This window comes from Lonchura striata, chromosome 37, assembly GCF_046129695.1.
Source record: "Lonchura striata isolate bLonStr1 chromosome 37, bLonStr1.mat, whole genome shotgun sequence".
Classification (NCBI taxonomy): domain Eukaryota; kingdom Metazoa; phylum Chordata; class Aves; order Passeriformes; family Estrildidae; genus Lonchura; species Lonchura striata.
The window spans coordinates 216,917-232,741 of record NC_134639.1 but is presented as its reverse complement, the minus strand read 5'-3'; the positions used below and the strand labels follow the sequence as shown (position 1 = coordinate 232,741).

The 15,825-nt window shown below is 55.9% G+C and overlaps 1 protein-coding gene across 2 annotated transcripts in view; it reads right to left on the bottom strand.

Annotated features, from left to right (window-relative positions):
* ATP1A3 (ATPase Na+/K+ transporting subunit alpha 3) overlaps positions 1–13,120 on the bottom strand; it is a 54,718-nt gene extending 41,598 nt beyond the window's left edge. The window contains exons 1-4 of one of the 2 annotated variants that reach the window (XM_077789802.1): positions 13,000–13,120; positions 4,778–4,861; positions 3,421–3,480; positions 427–630 (exon numbers count right to left, since the gene is read on the bottom strand). In XM_077789802.1, the coding sequence (XP_077645928.1) occupies positions 427–630; positions 3,421–3,480; positions 4,778–4,861; positions 13,000–13,005 (354 nt within the window). In that variant the 5' untranslated portion in view covers positions 13,006–13,120. Of the gene's footprint in view, positions 1–426; positions 631–3,420; positions 3,481–4,777; positions 4,901–12,999 lie in introns of both variants that reach the window. The other variant, XM_077789801.1, reaches the window with a different exon arrangement.
* Positions 13,121–15,825: the final 2,705 nt, after the last annotated feature.

Below are 15,825 nucleotides of genomic sequence, written 5' to 3'. Positions count from 1 at the left end.
CGTTTCCCCCCAACCCATGGTTTTTCCCCATTTTCTCCCCGTTTCCCCCCCAAACCCCCATTATTTCCCCATTTCCGCCCCGTTTCCCCCCAAACCCGCAGTTTTTCCCCATTTTCCCCCCATTTTCCCCCCAAACCCCCATTATTTCCCCATTTCCGCCCCGTTCCCCCCCAAACCCCCATTATTTCCCCATTTTCCCCCCCAACGCGCAGTTTTTCCCCATTTTCCCCCCATTTTCCCCCCAAACCCCCATTATTTCCCCATTTTCTCCCCGTTTCCCCCCCAAACCCCCATTATTTCCCCATTTCTCCCCGTTTCCCCCCAAACCCGCAGTTTTTCCCCATTTTCCCCCCGTTTTCTCCCCAAACCCGCAGTTTTTCCCCCTTTCCCCCCGTTTTCCCCCGTTTTCCCCGTGTCCCGGCTGACGTTGTCGTTGGAGGGCTCGTCCTCGGTGCCCGCCTGGATGCCGTAGGCCAGGAAGCAGAGGATGGCGCCGATCCAGAGCAGGATGGAGAAGCCGCCGAAGAGCTGCCGGCAGAACTTCACCCACTCGGGCGTGGTGGGCGGCGGCGTCAGCGCGTTGGGGCCGTCCCGCGCCAGGATCTCCTGCGCCTTGCTGTGCGTCAGGCCCTGCGGGCGGGAAACGCGCTGGGAAACGGGGAACGGTGGGAAAAGGGGGGGACGGGGAAAAACGGGGGAAAACGGGGGGGAAATGGGGGGAAAACGGGGAAAAACGGTGGGAAAAGGGGGGAAATGGGAAAAACGGGGGAAAACGGGGGGAAAACGGGCTAAAAACGGGCAAAAACGGGGGGAAATGGGGGAAAACGGTGGGAAACGGGGAAAACGCTGGGAAAAGGGGGGAAATGGGGAAAAACGGTGGGAAATGGGGGAAAAACGGGGAAAAATGGTGGGAAAAGGGGGAAAACGGTGAGAAAGGGGGTAAAAATGGTGGGAAACGGGGGAAAACGGGCTAAAAACGGTGGGAAATGGGGGAAAAACGGGCAAAAACGGTGGGAAAAGGGGGGAAAACGGGGAAAAACGGGCAAAAACGGGGGGAAAACGGGCTAAAAACGGGCAAAAACGGGGGGAAATGGGGGAAAAACGGTGAGAAAACGGTGGGAAATGGGGGAAAACGGTGGGAAAAGGGGTAAAAACGGGCTAAAAACGAGCAAAAACGGTGGGAAAGGGGGGAAAACGGTGGGAAAACGGGGGAAAACGGGCAAAAACAGGCAAAAACGGTGGGAAAGGGGGGAAAACGGTGGGAAAAGGGGGGAAAACGGTGGGAAAAGGGGGGAAACGGGCAAAAACGGTGGGAAAGGGGGAAAAACGGTGGGAAAAGGGGAGAAAACGGGCAAAAACGGTGGGAAATGGGGGAAAACGGGCTAAAAACGGTGGGAAATGGGGGAAAAACGGTGGGAAAGGGGGAAAAACGGTGGGAAATGGGGGGAAACGGACAAAAACGCTGGAAAATGGGGAAAAACGGTGGGAAAAGGGGTAAAAACGGGCAAAAACGATGGGAAAGAGGGGAAAAATGGGCTAAAAACGGTGAGAAACGGGGAAAAACGGGCTAAAAACGGTGAGAAATGGGGGAAAACGGTGGGAAAGGGGGTAAAAATGGGCAAAAACGGTGGGAAACGGGGTAAAAACGGTGAGAAAGGGGGTAAAAACGGGCAAAAACGCTGGGAAATGGGGGAAAAACGGGCAAAAACGGTGGGAAATGGGGGGAAAACGGTGGGAAACGGGGAAAAACGGTGGGAAAAGGGGGGAAAACGGTGGGAAACGGGGAAAAACGGGTTAAAAACGGTGGGAAATGGGGAAAAAAGGGCAAAAACGGTGGTAAATGGGGAAAAACGGTGGGAAACGGGGAAAAACGGTGGGAAAAGGGGGGAAAACGGTGGGAAACGGGGAAAAACGGGCTAAAAACGGTGGGAAACGGGGTAAAACGGTGGGAAAAGGGGTAAAAACGGGCTAAAAACGGGGGGAAACGGGGGGAAACGGTGGGAAATGGGGTAAAAATGGGCTAAAAATGGTGGGAAATGGGGTAAAAACGGTGGGAAATGGGGTAAAAACGGTGGGAAATGGGGTAAAACCGGGCTAAAAATGGTGGGAAATGGGCTAAAAACGGTGGGAAATGGTGGGAAATGGGCTAAAAACGGGCTAAAAATGGAGGGAAATGGGGTAAAAACGGTGGGAAACGGGGAAAAACGGGCTAAAAACGGTGGGAAACAGGGGAAAACAGTGGTAAATGGGGTTAAAACGATGGGAAATGGGCTAAAAACAGGCTAGAAATGCTGTGAAACGGGGGAAAACGGGCTAAAAACAGTGGGAAACGGGGAAAAATGGTGGGAAACAGGGAAAAACGGGCTAAAAACAGTGGGAAACGGGCTAAAAACTGTGGGAAACGGGGGAAAACAGGCTAAAAACGCTGGGAAATGGAGAAAAATGGTGGGAAAAGGGGTAAAAACAGGCTAAAAACGGTGGGAAATGGGGTAAAAACAGGCTAAAAATGGTGGGAAACAGGGAAAAACGGTGGGAAATGGGCTAAAAACGGTGGGAAATGGGCTAAAAACGAGCTAAAAACGGTGGGAAATGGGGTAAAAACGGTGGGAAATGGGGTAAAAATGGTGGGAAATGGGGTAAAAACGGTGGGAAATGGGCTAAAAATGGGCTAAAAACGGTGGGAAATGGGCTAAAAATGGGCTAGAAACGATGGGAAACGGGGTAAAAACGAGCTAAAAACGGTGGGAAATGGGGTAAAAACGGTGGGAAATGGGGTAAAAACGGTGGGGAATGGGCTAAAAATGAGCTAAAAATGGTGGAAAATGGGCAAAAAATGGCTGAAAAATGACAGAAAAATGACTGAAAAATGAGCTAAAAATGACCTGAAAATGGCTGAAAAATGACTGAAAAATGACTGAAAAATGACCAAAAAATGACTGAAAAATGGCTGAAAAATGACTGAAAAATTATTGAAAAATGAGCTAAAAATGACTGACAACTGACTTCAAAATGAACTAAAAAATTACTGAAAAATTACTGAAAAATGAGCTAAAAATGACCAAAAAATGACCAAAAAAATGACCTGAAAATGGACCTGAAAATGGACCCAAGCCCAGCCAGAAATTGTCTTAAAATAATTCCAAATATGGGGTCGGGAACATCCCGGGGGTCGTGGGGATTTGGGATCCCAAATTCTTGTGGCATTAGTGCAAAAAAACGGTGCAAAAATGGTGAAAGAATGGGGAAAAATGACCTAAAAATGACCTAAAAAGACCTGAAAATGACCTGAAAATGGACCCAAACCCAGCCAGAAATGGTCTGAAAATAATCCCAAATATTCCAAAAAGGGGGTCAGGGACATCCTGGGATTCCCAGAGCCCCGAGGGACCCCAAAAACGCCGGAACTGGCCCCAAAATCACCTGGACGCAGTCGGTGTTGTACTTCCTGCAGACCTCCTCGATCGACATCTTGTGCTCCGTCTGGGGGGGGGCAGTTCATTAATTGATTAATTAATTCATTCATTAATTCTGGGACACACCCAAAATTAACGCCGGGACCCCTCCCCAGAATTAATTAACTCAAGGACCCCCCAAATCCTGCAGAACCCCCAAAATACCCCCAAAAGCCCCCAAATCCCCTCATTTCACCCCAAAACCCCCCAAATTCCCACCCCAAAACCCCCCAAAAATTCCAAATTTCCCCCCAAACCCCCCAAATTTCAACCCCACACCCCCCAAACCCTTGGATTTTACCCCAAAACCACCCAAGCCCCCCAGATTTCCCCCCCCCAAACCCCCAATTTCCCTCTCAAACTCCCCAAATCCCCCAGATTTCCCCCCAAACCTCCAAATCTCACCCCAAACCCCCCAATTTCTCCCCAAAACCCCCCAGAGCCCCCAAATTTCCCTCTCAAAGCCCCCAAATCCCCCAATTTCCCCCCTGAAAGCCCCCAAACCCCCGGATTTCACCCCAAAACCCCCAGATTTCACCCCAAATCCCCCTCCCAAACCTCCGGATTTCACCCCAATTCCCCCCCCAAGCCCCCCGAACCCCCTGATCCCCCCCCAGACCCCGCGGATTTCCCCCCAAAACCCCAAATTTCACCCCAATTTCCCCCCCCAAACCCCCCAAACCCCCCAAATCCCCCAGATTTCACTCCAAAACCCCCCGGATTTCCCCCAAATCCCCCAAATTCCCCCCCGAACCCCCGAATGCCCCCCAAACCGCCCAATCCCCCCCACAAACCCCCCAAATTCCCCCCCAAACCCCCCGAATTCCCCCCAGATCCCCCGAATTCCCCCCAAATCCCCCAAATTCCCCCCAAATCCCCCAAATTCCCCCCAAAACCCCCAAATTTCACCCCAACCCCCCGAATCCCCCCAAACTCCCCGAATTCCCCCCAAACCCCCCAATCCCCCCCACAAACCCCCCAAATTCCTCCACCAAACCCCCCGAATTCCCCCCAAATTCCCCACAAACCCCCCAAATTCCCCCCAAACCCCCCAAATTCCCCCCCAAACCCCCCAATCACCCCCCGATCCCCCCCAAATTCCTCCCCCAAACCCCCCGAATTCCCCCCAAATTCCCCCCAAATCCCCCAAATTCCCCCCCAAACCCCCAAATTTCACCCCAAACCCCCCCAACCCACCAAATTCTCCCCCAACCCCACCCAAACCCCCCGAATTCCCCCCAAACCCCCCAAATTCCCCTCCAAACCCCCAAATTTCACCCCGAATTCCCCCCAAACCCCCCGAATCCCCCCGCCCCGCGTCTCACCATGGCCACCTCCTTCTTGAGGTCATCGAGGTCGCGGGTCTTGCTCTTGCCCTTTTTGGGGGACTCCTTGTCGCCCCCCTTGTCCTGCGTGGTGGCCACGCGGTAGCTGTCGGAGCCGCCGAACTGGGGGGGGCCGTTACTGGGGCGCCCCAAAACCCCCGGCGGCCCCGCAGCGCCCGCGGGCCCCGAAACGGGGCGGAACGCCCCAAAAACGGGAGAGGAGCCCCCCGAAACCAGCCCGAAAGGGCAGAGAAATCACCCAAAACATCACCCCGAAATGTCAGAGAAATCACCCCAGAACACCCCCCAAAAAACGGGAGGGGAACCCCCCAAAAACAGTCCAGAATGGCAGAGAAATCACCCAAAACATCACCCAAAAAACATGAGGGGAACCCCCCAAAACCAGCCCGGAATGGCAGAGAGAGAACCCAAACCATCACCCCGAAATGTCAGAGAAATCACCCCAGAACACCCCCCAAAAACAGCCCAAAATGTCAGAGAAATCACCCAAAACATCACCCAAAAAACAGGAGAGGAACCCCCCAAAACCAGCCCGAAATGGCAGAGAAATCACCCAAAACATCACCCCAAAAATGGGAGGGGAGCCCCCCGAAACCAGCCCGAAATGGCAGAGAAATCACCCAAAACATTACCCCGAAATGGCAGAGAAATCACCCAAAACATCACCCAAAAACGGGAGGGGAACCCCCCGAAACCAGCCCGAAATGGCAGAGAAAAAACCCAAAACATCACCCAAAAATGTCAGAGAAATCACCCAAAACATCACCCAAAAACGGGAGGGGAACCCCCCGAAACCAGCCCGAAATGGCAGAGAAAAAACCCAAAACATCACCCAAAAATGTCAGAGAAATCACCCCAGAAACAGCCCGAAATGTCAGAGAAATAACCCGAAACACCCCCCAAAAAATGGGAGAGGAACCCACCAAAACCAGCCCAAAAATGGCAGAGAAATCACCCAAAACATCACCCCAAAAATCGGGAGAGGAACCCCCCGAAACCAGCCCGAAAGGGCAGAGAAAGAACCCAAAACATCACCCAAAAAACAGGACAGGAACCCCCCGAAACCAGCCCAAAATGGCAGAGAGAGAACCCAAAACATCACCCAAAAATGTCAGAGAAATCACCCCAGAAACAGCCCGAAAATGTCAGAGAAATCACCCAAAACACCCCCCAAAAACCAGGAGGGGAACCCCCCGAAACCAGCCCAAAATGGCAGAGAATGAACCCAAAATATCGCCCCAAAAACGGGAGGGGAGCCCCCCGAAACCAGCCCGAAAGGGCAGAGAGAGAACCCAAACCATCACCCCGAAATGTCAGAGAAATCACCCCAGAACACCCCCCAAAAACAGCCCAAAATGTCAGAGAAGTCACCCAAAACATCACCCAAAAAACAGGAGAGGAACCCCCCAAAACCAGCCCGAAATGTCAGAGAAATCACCCAAAACATCACCCCAAAAATGGGAGGGGAGCCCCCCGAAACCAGCCCGAAATGGCAGAGAAATCACCCCAGAACACCCCCCAAAAAACGGGAGAGGAACCCCCCGAAACCAGCCCGAAATGGCAGAGAAATCACCCAAAACATCACCCCAAAAATGGGAGGGGAACCCCCCGAAACCAGCCCAAAATGGCAGAGAAAAAACCCAAAACATCACCCCGAAATGTCAGAGAAATCACCCCAGAAACACCCCCAAAATGGCAGAGAAATAACCCAAAACACCCCCCAAAAATCGGGAGGGGAACCCCCCAAAACCAGCCCGAAATGGCAGAGAAATCACCCAAAACATCACCCAAAAATCGGGAGAGGAACCCCCCGAAACCAGCCCAAAATGGCAGAGAAATCACCCAAAACATCACCCCGAAATGTCAGAGAAATCACCCAGAACACCCCCCAAAAAACGGGAGGGGAACCCCCCAAAACCAGCCCGAAATGTCAGAGAAAAAACCCAAAACATCACCCCAAAAATGGCAGAGAAATCACCCAAAGTGTTCCCCCAAAAATGTCACAGAAACACCCCAAAAACGAGAGAGGAACCCCCCGAAACCAGCCCGAAATGACAGAAAAAGAACCCAAAACATCACCCAGAAATGGCAGAGAAACCCACCAAAAACATCCCCAAAATTTCAGAGAAATAACCCAAAAACACCTCCCACAAATGGCAGAGAAACCAGCCCAAACACCCCAAAAATGGCAGAGAAATAACCCAAAAATAAGACAGAAATATGCCAAAAATAACACAGAAACATCTCAAAACAGCCCCCCAAAATCAGAAAATAACACCCCAAAATCGGCAGAGAAACACCCCCAAAAAATGGCAGAGAAATAACCCAAACCCCCCCAAAAATAAGAGAAATCACCCCAAAAACAGCCCAAAATGGCAGAGAAATAACCCAAACACCCCCAAAAATAAGAGAAATCACCCCAAAAACAGCCCAAAATGGCAGAGAAATAACCCAAACACCCCCAAAAAATAAGAGAAATCACCCCAAAAACAGCCCAAAATGGCAGAGAAATAACCCAAACCCCCCCCCCAAAAAATGGCATCGAAATACCCCAAAACCGCCCCAAAAATGTCACAGAAACACCCCAAAATCCCCCCAGGACCCCCCAAAACCCCCAAATCTCCCCCAAACTGCCCCAAAATCCCCTCGCGGCCCCTCCCCCCCGCCCCTCCCCCCCCGCGCGGCTCGGGGGGGTCTGGGGGGGATTTTGGGGGGATTTTGGGGGATTTGGGGGATTTGGGGGGGTCCCGCCCCTCCCCCGCCATCTGCTCCCGTTAATCCCCGGGTGGGGGAGGGGCGGGGGTGGGGGAGGGGCCCTGGGGGGGAGGAGACCCCAGAACTGTGGGGGAGGAGACCCCAGAACTGTGGGGGAGGGGACCCCAAAATTGGGGGGCGGTCCGCGAAATTCGGGGTCCCGATTTTCCTGATTTTTGGGGTTTTTTGGTGGGAATTTTTTCTCTTTTTTTGGGGGGGGTTCCACACCTTCCCCCCCCCTCGGTTTTGGGGGATCCCAAATTTTTTTGGGGGGTGGGGGGTTTCCTATTTTTGGGAGGAATTCTCTTTTTTGGAGAGGAATTCCCATTTTTTTGCGGGGAAATTCCCATTTTTTGGGGTGATTCCCATTTCTTGGTGTGATTCCCATTTTTTGGGGGGAAATTCCCATTCTTGGTGTGATTCCCATTTTTTGGGGGGAAATTCCCATTTTTGGGGGGGGGAATTCCCATTTTTGAGGGGAAATTCCCATTTTTGGGGTAGGGAATTCCCATTTTTGGGGTCTCCACAGTTTTTGGGGTTCCAGATTTTCCCTGGCTTTGAGGATTCTCTCTGGTTTTTATGGGGTTTCCGTGTTTTGGGAGAATTTTCCCTGGTTTTTATGGGGTTTCCCTGTATTTTATGGGGTTTCACTTTTTTTTATGGGGTTTCTCTGGTTTTTATGGTGTTTCTCTGTTTTTTATGGAGCTTCTCTGGTTTTTACAGGATTTCTCTCTTTTGGGGGGAATTTTCTCTGTTTTGGGGGGATTTTCCCTATTTTTTATGGGGTTTCCCTGTTTTGAGGGATTTTCCCTGTTTTTTATGGGGTTCACCTGTTTTGAGGGATTTTCCCTATTTTTTATGGGGTTTCCCTGTATTTTATGGGGTTTCTCTGTTTTTGGGGATTTTCCCTATTTTTTATGGGGTTTCCCTGTTTTGGGAGAATTTTCCCTGGTTTTTATGGGGTTTCCCTGGTTTTTATGGGGTTTCTCTGTTTTTGGGGATTTTCCCTATTTTTTATGGGGTTTCTCTGTTTTTTATGGGATTTCTCTGTTTTTTTATCGGGTTTCTCTGTTTTTTACAGGATTTCTCTCTTTTGGGGGGAATTTTCTCTGTTTTGGGGGGATTTTCCCTGTTTTTTATGGGGTTTCCCTGTTTTGAGGGATTTTCCCTATTTTTTTATGGGGTTTCTCTGTTTTGCGGGATTTTCCCTATTTTTTATGGGGTTTCTCTGTTTTGGGGGGATTTTCCCTGGTTTTTATGGGGTTTCCCTGTTTTGGGAGAATTTTCCTTGGTTTTTATGGGGTTTCCCTGTTTTGGGAGAATTTTCCTTGGTTTTTATGGGGTTTCTCTGTTTTGGGGGGATTTCCCCTGTTTTTTATGGGATTTCTCTGTTTTTTATGGGGTTTCCCTGTTTTTTATGGGGTTTCCCTAGTTTTTATGGGGTTTCCCTGTTTTTTATGGGTGTTCTCTGGTTTTTATGGGGTTTCCCTGGTTTTCATGGGGTTTCTCTCTTTTGGGGGGAATTTTCTCTGTTTTTGGGGGATTTTCCCTGGTTTTGATGGGGTTTGGGGACATCGAGATTGACACAAGGGTGGGGACATGGGGACAGGGGGACACCGGGATTTGGGGACATCGGGATTGGCACCAGGATGGGGACAGGGACAAGGACAGGGACACGGGGATATCGGGATGGGGACATCGGGATTGACCTGGGGACATTGGGATGGGCACCAGGATGGGGACAGGGACACGGGGATGGGGACAAGGACAGGGACACGGGGACAGGGATGGGGACAGGGATGGGGACAGGGACACGGGGACATCGGGATGGGGACATCAGGATTGGCATCGGGATGGGGACATCAGGTTTGGCACCAGGATGGGGACAGGGACACGGATGGGGACAAGGACACGGACACGGGGACAGGGATGGGGACAGGGATGGGGACACAGGGATGGGGACAGGGACCTCGGGGCCTGGTGGCACCGCTGGCACAGGGACATGGGGACATCGGGATTGGGGACATCGGGATTGACTCGGGGACATTGGGATTGACTCGGGGACATTGGGATTGGCACCAGGATGGGGACAGGGACAAGGACAGGGACACGGGGACAGGGATTGGGACAGGGACACGGGGATGGGGACAAGGACAGGGACACGGGGACAGGGATGGGGACAGGGATTGGGACAGGGACACGGGGATGGGGACAAGGACAGGGACACGGGGACAGGGATGGGGACACAGGGATGGGGACAGGGACCTCAGGGCCTGGTGGCACCGCTGGCACAGGGACAGGGACATCGGGATTGGGGACATCGGGATTGACTCAGGGACATTGGGATTGACTCGGGGACATTGGGATTGGCACCAGGATGGGGACAGGGACACGGATGGGGACAGGGAAAAGGGGACGGGGACAAGGACAGGGATGGGGACATGGGGACATGAGGATGGCGACAAGGACACGGGGACAGGGACAAGGACATGGGGACTTTGGGATGGGGACATCAGGATTGACACCAGGATGGGGACAGGGACACGGGGATGGGGACACCAGGATGGGGACAGGGACCTCGGGGCCTGGTGGCATCACTGGCACAGGGACAAGGACACGGGGACATCGGGATTGGAGACATCGGGATGGGGACATCGGGATTGACTCGGGGACAGGGACACGGGGACAGGGATGGGGACAGGGAAATGAGGATGAGGACAAGGACAGGGATGGGGACAGGGATGGGGACAGGGATGGGGACAGGGACCTCGGGGCCTGGTGGCGCCGCTGGCACAGGGACAGGGACATCGGGATTGGGGACATCGGGATTGACTCGGAGACAGGGACACGGGGACATTGGGATGGGCACCAGGATGGGGACAGGGACACGGATGGGGACAAGGACACGGACACGGGGACAGGGACAGGGATGGGGACAGGGAAAAGGGGATGGGGACAAGGACATGGACATGGGGACAGGGATGGGGACAGGGAAATGAGGATGAGGACAAGGACAGGGACACGGGGACAGGGATGGGGACACAGGGATGGGGACAGGGAATTCGGGGCCTGGTGGCGCTGCTGGCACAGGGACAGGGACATCGGGATTGGGGACATCGGGATTGACTCAGGGACAGGGACATGGGGACATTGGGATGGGCACCAGGATGGGGACAGGGACACGGGGATGGGACAGGGATGGGGACAAGAACACGGACACGAGGATGGGGACAGGGAAAGGAGGACGAGGACAAGGACACGGGGACATCGGGATTGGGGACATCGGGATTGATCTGGGGACACCAGGATGGGCACCAGGATGGGGACAGGGACACGGATGGGGACAAGGACACGGACACGGGGACAGGGACAGGGATGGGGACAGGGAAAAGGGGATGGGGACAAGGACACGGACACGGGGACAGGGATCTCGGGGCCTGGCAGTGCCACTGGCACAGGGACAAGGACACGGGGACATCGGGATGGGGACATCGGGATTGACTCGGGGACACCAGGATGGGCACCAGGATGGGGACAGGGACACGGGGACAGGGACAGGAATGGGGACAGGGAAAAGGGGATGGGGACAAGGACAGGGATGGGGACAGGGATGGGAACACAGGGATGGGGACAGGGATGGGGACACAGGGATGGGGACAGGGATGGGGACAGGGATGGGGACAGGGACCTCGGGGCCTGGTGGCGCTGCTGGCACAGGGACAAGGACATCGGGATTGGGGACATTGGGATTGACTCGGGGACAGGGACATGGGGACATTGGGATCGGCACCAGGATGGGGACAGGGACACGGATAAGGGGATGGGGACAAGGACAGGGACACAGGGACACGAGGATGGGGACGGGGATGGGGACAGGGGCCTGGTGGTGCCGCTGGCACAGGGACAAGGACACGGGGACACCGGGATTGGGGACATCGGGATTGACTCGGGGACACCAGGATGGGCACCAGGATGGGGACAGGGACACGGATGGGGACAAGGACACGGACACGGGGACAGGGATGGGGACAGGGAAAAGGGGATGGGGACAAGGACAGGGATATGGGGACAGGGATGGGGACAGGGAAAAGGGGATGGGGACAAGGACAGGGATGGGGACAGGGATGGGGACAGGGACCTCGGGGCCTGGCAGTGCCACTGGCACAGGGACAAGGACACGGGGACACCGGGATTTGGGACACCGGGATTGGGACACCGGGATTGACTCGGGGACATCGGGATGGGGACACGGGCGCAGGGATGCAGACAGGGACAGGGATTTGGGGACATGGGGGTTTGGGGACATCAGGAATCTGGGGCCTGGTGGCATCACTGGCGCGGGGCCAAGGCCGCAGGGACACGCGTGACACGCTCGGGGACACGCGCAGAGGACACGCGTGACACGCTCAGGTACGCGTGACACGCAGGGGACACGCGTGACACGCTCGGGGACACGCAGGGGACACGCGTGTGCAGCCCCGGGTGACGCAGCAGCCGCCTCGCGGCCGGGCCGGGGGGGCCTGGCAGCCCCGGGTGTCCCTTGGGTGTCCCTTGGGTGTCCCTGGCACACCTGGCACACCTGGCACACCTGGCACGCCTGGCACGCCTGGCACGCCCCCCGTGTCCCTTGCACGCCCCCCCGGCTCCTTCCAGCACCTTCCCCGCCCCTGCCCGGCCCTTGCACGCCCCTGCGGCACCGCAGCGGCGCCTTGCACACTCACCCACCCTGAGCCTTGCACGCTCACCCTGAGCCTTGCACACCCACCCAGATCACTCCACACTCATCCTTGAGCCTTGCACACCCACCCTGAGCCTTCCACGCTCATCCCTGAGCCTTGCACACCCACCCAGATCACTCCACACTCATCCTTGAGCCTTGCACACCCACCCTGAGCCTTCCACGCTCATCCCTGAGCCTTGCACACCCACCCTGAGCCTTGCACACCCATCCCTGAGCCGTCCATGCCCATTCCCGAGCCTTGCACGCCCACCCGGACCCTTCCATGCTCATCCTTGAGCCTTGCACGCTCACCCACCCTGAGCCTTCCACGCTCATCCCTGAGCCTTGCACACCCACCCAGACCCTTCCACACTTATCCCTGAGCCTTGCACGCCCACCCGGACCCTTCCACGCTCATCCCTGAGCCTTGCACACCCACCCTGACCCTTGCACGCTCATCTCAGACCCTTGCACACCCACCCCTGAGCCTTGCACGCCCACCCGGACCCTTTGCACGCTCACCCAGACCCTCACACACCCGCCCAGACCCTGCCACGCTCACCTCGGACCCTTGCACGCCCACCTGGACCCCCGCACGCTCATCTTGGTCCCTCGCACGCCCACCCCGGACCCCTCCTCACCCCCCCAGCCCCTCGCACACCTTGCACACTCATCCCCTCCCTCCCCTCCCCTCCCTCCCCCTCGCCCCCTCCCCATCCCCACCTACCCCCATGGCTGCGGCGGGGGAGGGGCGGCCGGGCCGCGGGCGGGTTTGGGCCGGGGGTCCCGGGGGGGTCCCGCCGCTGCTTTTGGGGGGTCCCGGAGGGGATTTTGGGGGGGGGTCCCGCGGCCGGAGCGGGGCCGGAGCGGGAGCGGAGCCGGCGGCGGCTGCGGCGCTTCTGGGGCGGGGGGCGAGGCCTGGGCTGGGTTTGGGGGGTTCGGGGCTGGGGGGGGGCGGGGGGGGCGGGGCGCGGCCAATCAGAGGCCGCCGCCGGCGCCCCCCCCTCCCCCTCCCTGCTCTGGCCCCGCCCCTTTTACTGCGGATCCGGAGGGGGGGGGGTGGAAAATTCGGGGGGGTTCCAGATGGGGAAAAATTGGGGGGGGGGAGGATGGGGAGACCCCTCCCCCACCGCGGCAGCGCGCGACCCCCCCCCCCAATTAAAGATTTGCCGCCCCCCCCTTAATTACCCCCCCCCCGCGCTGATGGCGCAGCCCCCCCCCCACCCCACCGCAATGCGGCCCCTCCCCCCACCCCGCAATGCGACCCCCCCAAAAATTAAAAAAAAAATCAGGGGAGACCCCTTCTTAATTATTTAAACCCCTCTTAATTAATTAAACCTTCCCCAACCCCGACTTAACCCTTTTATTTAACTAATTAACTCCCTCCCTAATTAAAACCCCACCCCTCAATGCGACTCCCCCCTTAAAAATATTAAAAACAATACAGGGGATCCCCCCCCGTCAATTAATTAAACCCCCCTCCATTAATTAAACCCCCCCCACACCCCGAATTAGCCCTTCTAATTAACTAATTACCCCCCTCCCTAATTGCAACCCCCGCCGCAATGCGGACGCGACCCCCCCCCAAAAAAACACCGCAGTGCCGCCCCCAAAATGACCCCCCCCCCCGTCTCGCAATAATTAACCGCGCGCTAATTAACCGCCCCTAATTAATCCCTAACGAGCGCCCCCCCCCCCCGCCGCAGCATCCTCGCGGCGTCTCCGGGGCAACGGCGTCGCCATGGCAACGGGGGGGTGGTGGGAACGGCGTCGCCATGGCAACGGGGGGTCCTTGGTAACGGGGGGGTGGTGGGAACGGCGTCGCCATGGCAACGGGGGGTCCTTGGTAACGGGGGGGTGGTGGGAACGGCGTCGCCATGGCAACGGGGGTCCTTGGTAACGGGGGGGTGGTGGGAACGGCGTCGCCATGGCAACGGGGGGTCCTTGGTAACGGGGGGGTGGTGGGAACAGCGTTGCTATGGGAACGGGGGGGTGATGGGAACAGCGTCGCCATGGCAACGGGCGGTGCTGGGGGACCGCGCCCCCTCCCCCCGGGCTCGGGGTGACCTTGGGAAAATGGGGGGAATTGGGGGGAAATTGGGAAAAAATGGGGAAAAACGGGGGAAATGGAGGGGAATTGGGGGAAAATTGGGAAAAAATGGGGGAATTGGGGGGGGAAATCGGGGGGAATTGGGATAAAACGAGAAAAACGGGGGGAAATGGGGGGAAATCTGGGAAAAAATGGGAAAATTGGGGAAAGGTTGGGGGGGAATCCTGGGATACTGGGGAGAAATCCCGGGGAATTGGGAAAAAACGAGAAAAATTGGGGAAAACTGGAGAGAAATCCGAGGGAAAATGGGGCGGGGGAGGGGGAAATTGGGGAAAAACTGGAGAAAAATTGGGGAAAATCTGGGGAGAATTTCTGAGAAACTGGGGGGAATTCCTGAGAAAAATTGGGGGGAAATCACGGGAAATTGGGGAAAAACAGGGAAGTTGGGGAAAACCGGGAAACTGGGGAGAAATCTGGGAAAACTGGGGAGGAGCCCGAGAAAAAATCGGGGGGAAATTGGGGAAAACTGGAGAGAAATCGGGGGAAATCGGGGAGAAATTCCTGGGGAAAATCGGGGGGAATTCCCCAAAAATTGGGGAGAATCCTGGGAAAACTCGGGAGAAATCCCGGGAAGAAATTGGGGAAAAATCCCGGGAAAAAATTGGGGAAAAATCCCGGGAAAACTGGGGAAAAACCCCGGGGAAAATTGGGGAGAATTTCCCCAAAATTGGGATAAAATCCAGAGAAAAATCGGGGGAAAATCCCGGGAAAAATCGGGGCGGGTCTGGAATCGCGACCCCTCCCCAAATTCACTCCAACCCCAAATTAACAACCGGGACCCCTCCCCAATTTGGGGACCCCCCCCCAATTAAGGCCCGATGACGTCACGCCGCGGTTTTGGGGGGTTTCCCCGGTGACGTCACGTCCGGTTGCCATGGCAACCCCCGGGGGGGGGCGGGGTGACCTTGAGGAGGGTCCCTTTGATTTCGCCGCTCATTTGCATCTCATTTGCATACCCCCATCGGTGAAGCGGCAGCGCCGCCAGGCGGGGACGGAGGGAGGGGATTTTGGGGGGATTTTGGGGAAATTTTAGGGAAATTTGGGTGGATTTTGGGGAAATTTGGGGGGATTTTGGGGAGATTTGGGGAAATTTGGGGGGATCCTTAAAGGAATTTTTGGGGAGATTTTTTGGGGGATTTTGCGGGATTTTTGGGGGGATTTATTTGAATTTTGGGCGGGATTTTTGGGGTGGGATTTTTTGTGTGGGGGGATATTTTTGGGTGGATTTGGGGCCATTTCAAGACTCGCACGCCATCGTAAAAGTCCGGGTGGGTTTTTATTTTTTTGTTTTTTGTTTTTTGGGGGCGGGGGGGGAGGGGGGGGGAGGGGCGCGCGCGCGGTGACGTCACGCCCCGAACCCGACGAAGGGGGAAGGGGGGGGGGGGGAGAGAAAAAAATCCCAAAATCCCCGGAAAAAAACCCAAAAAAATCCCCCGCAACCCA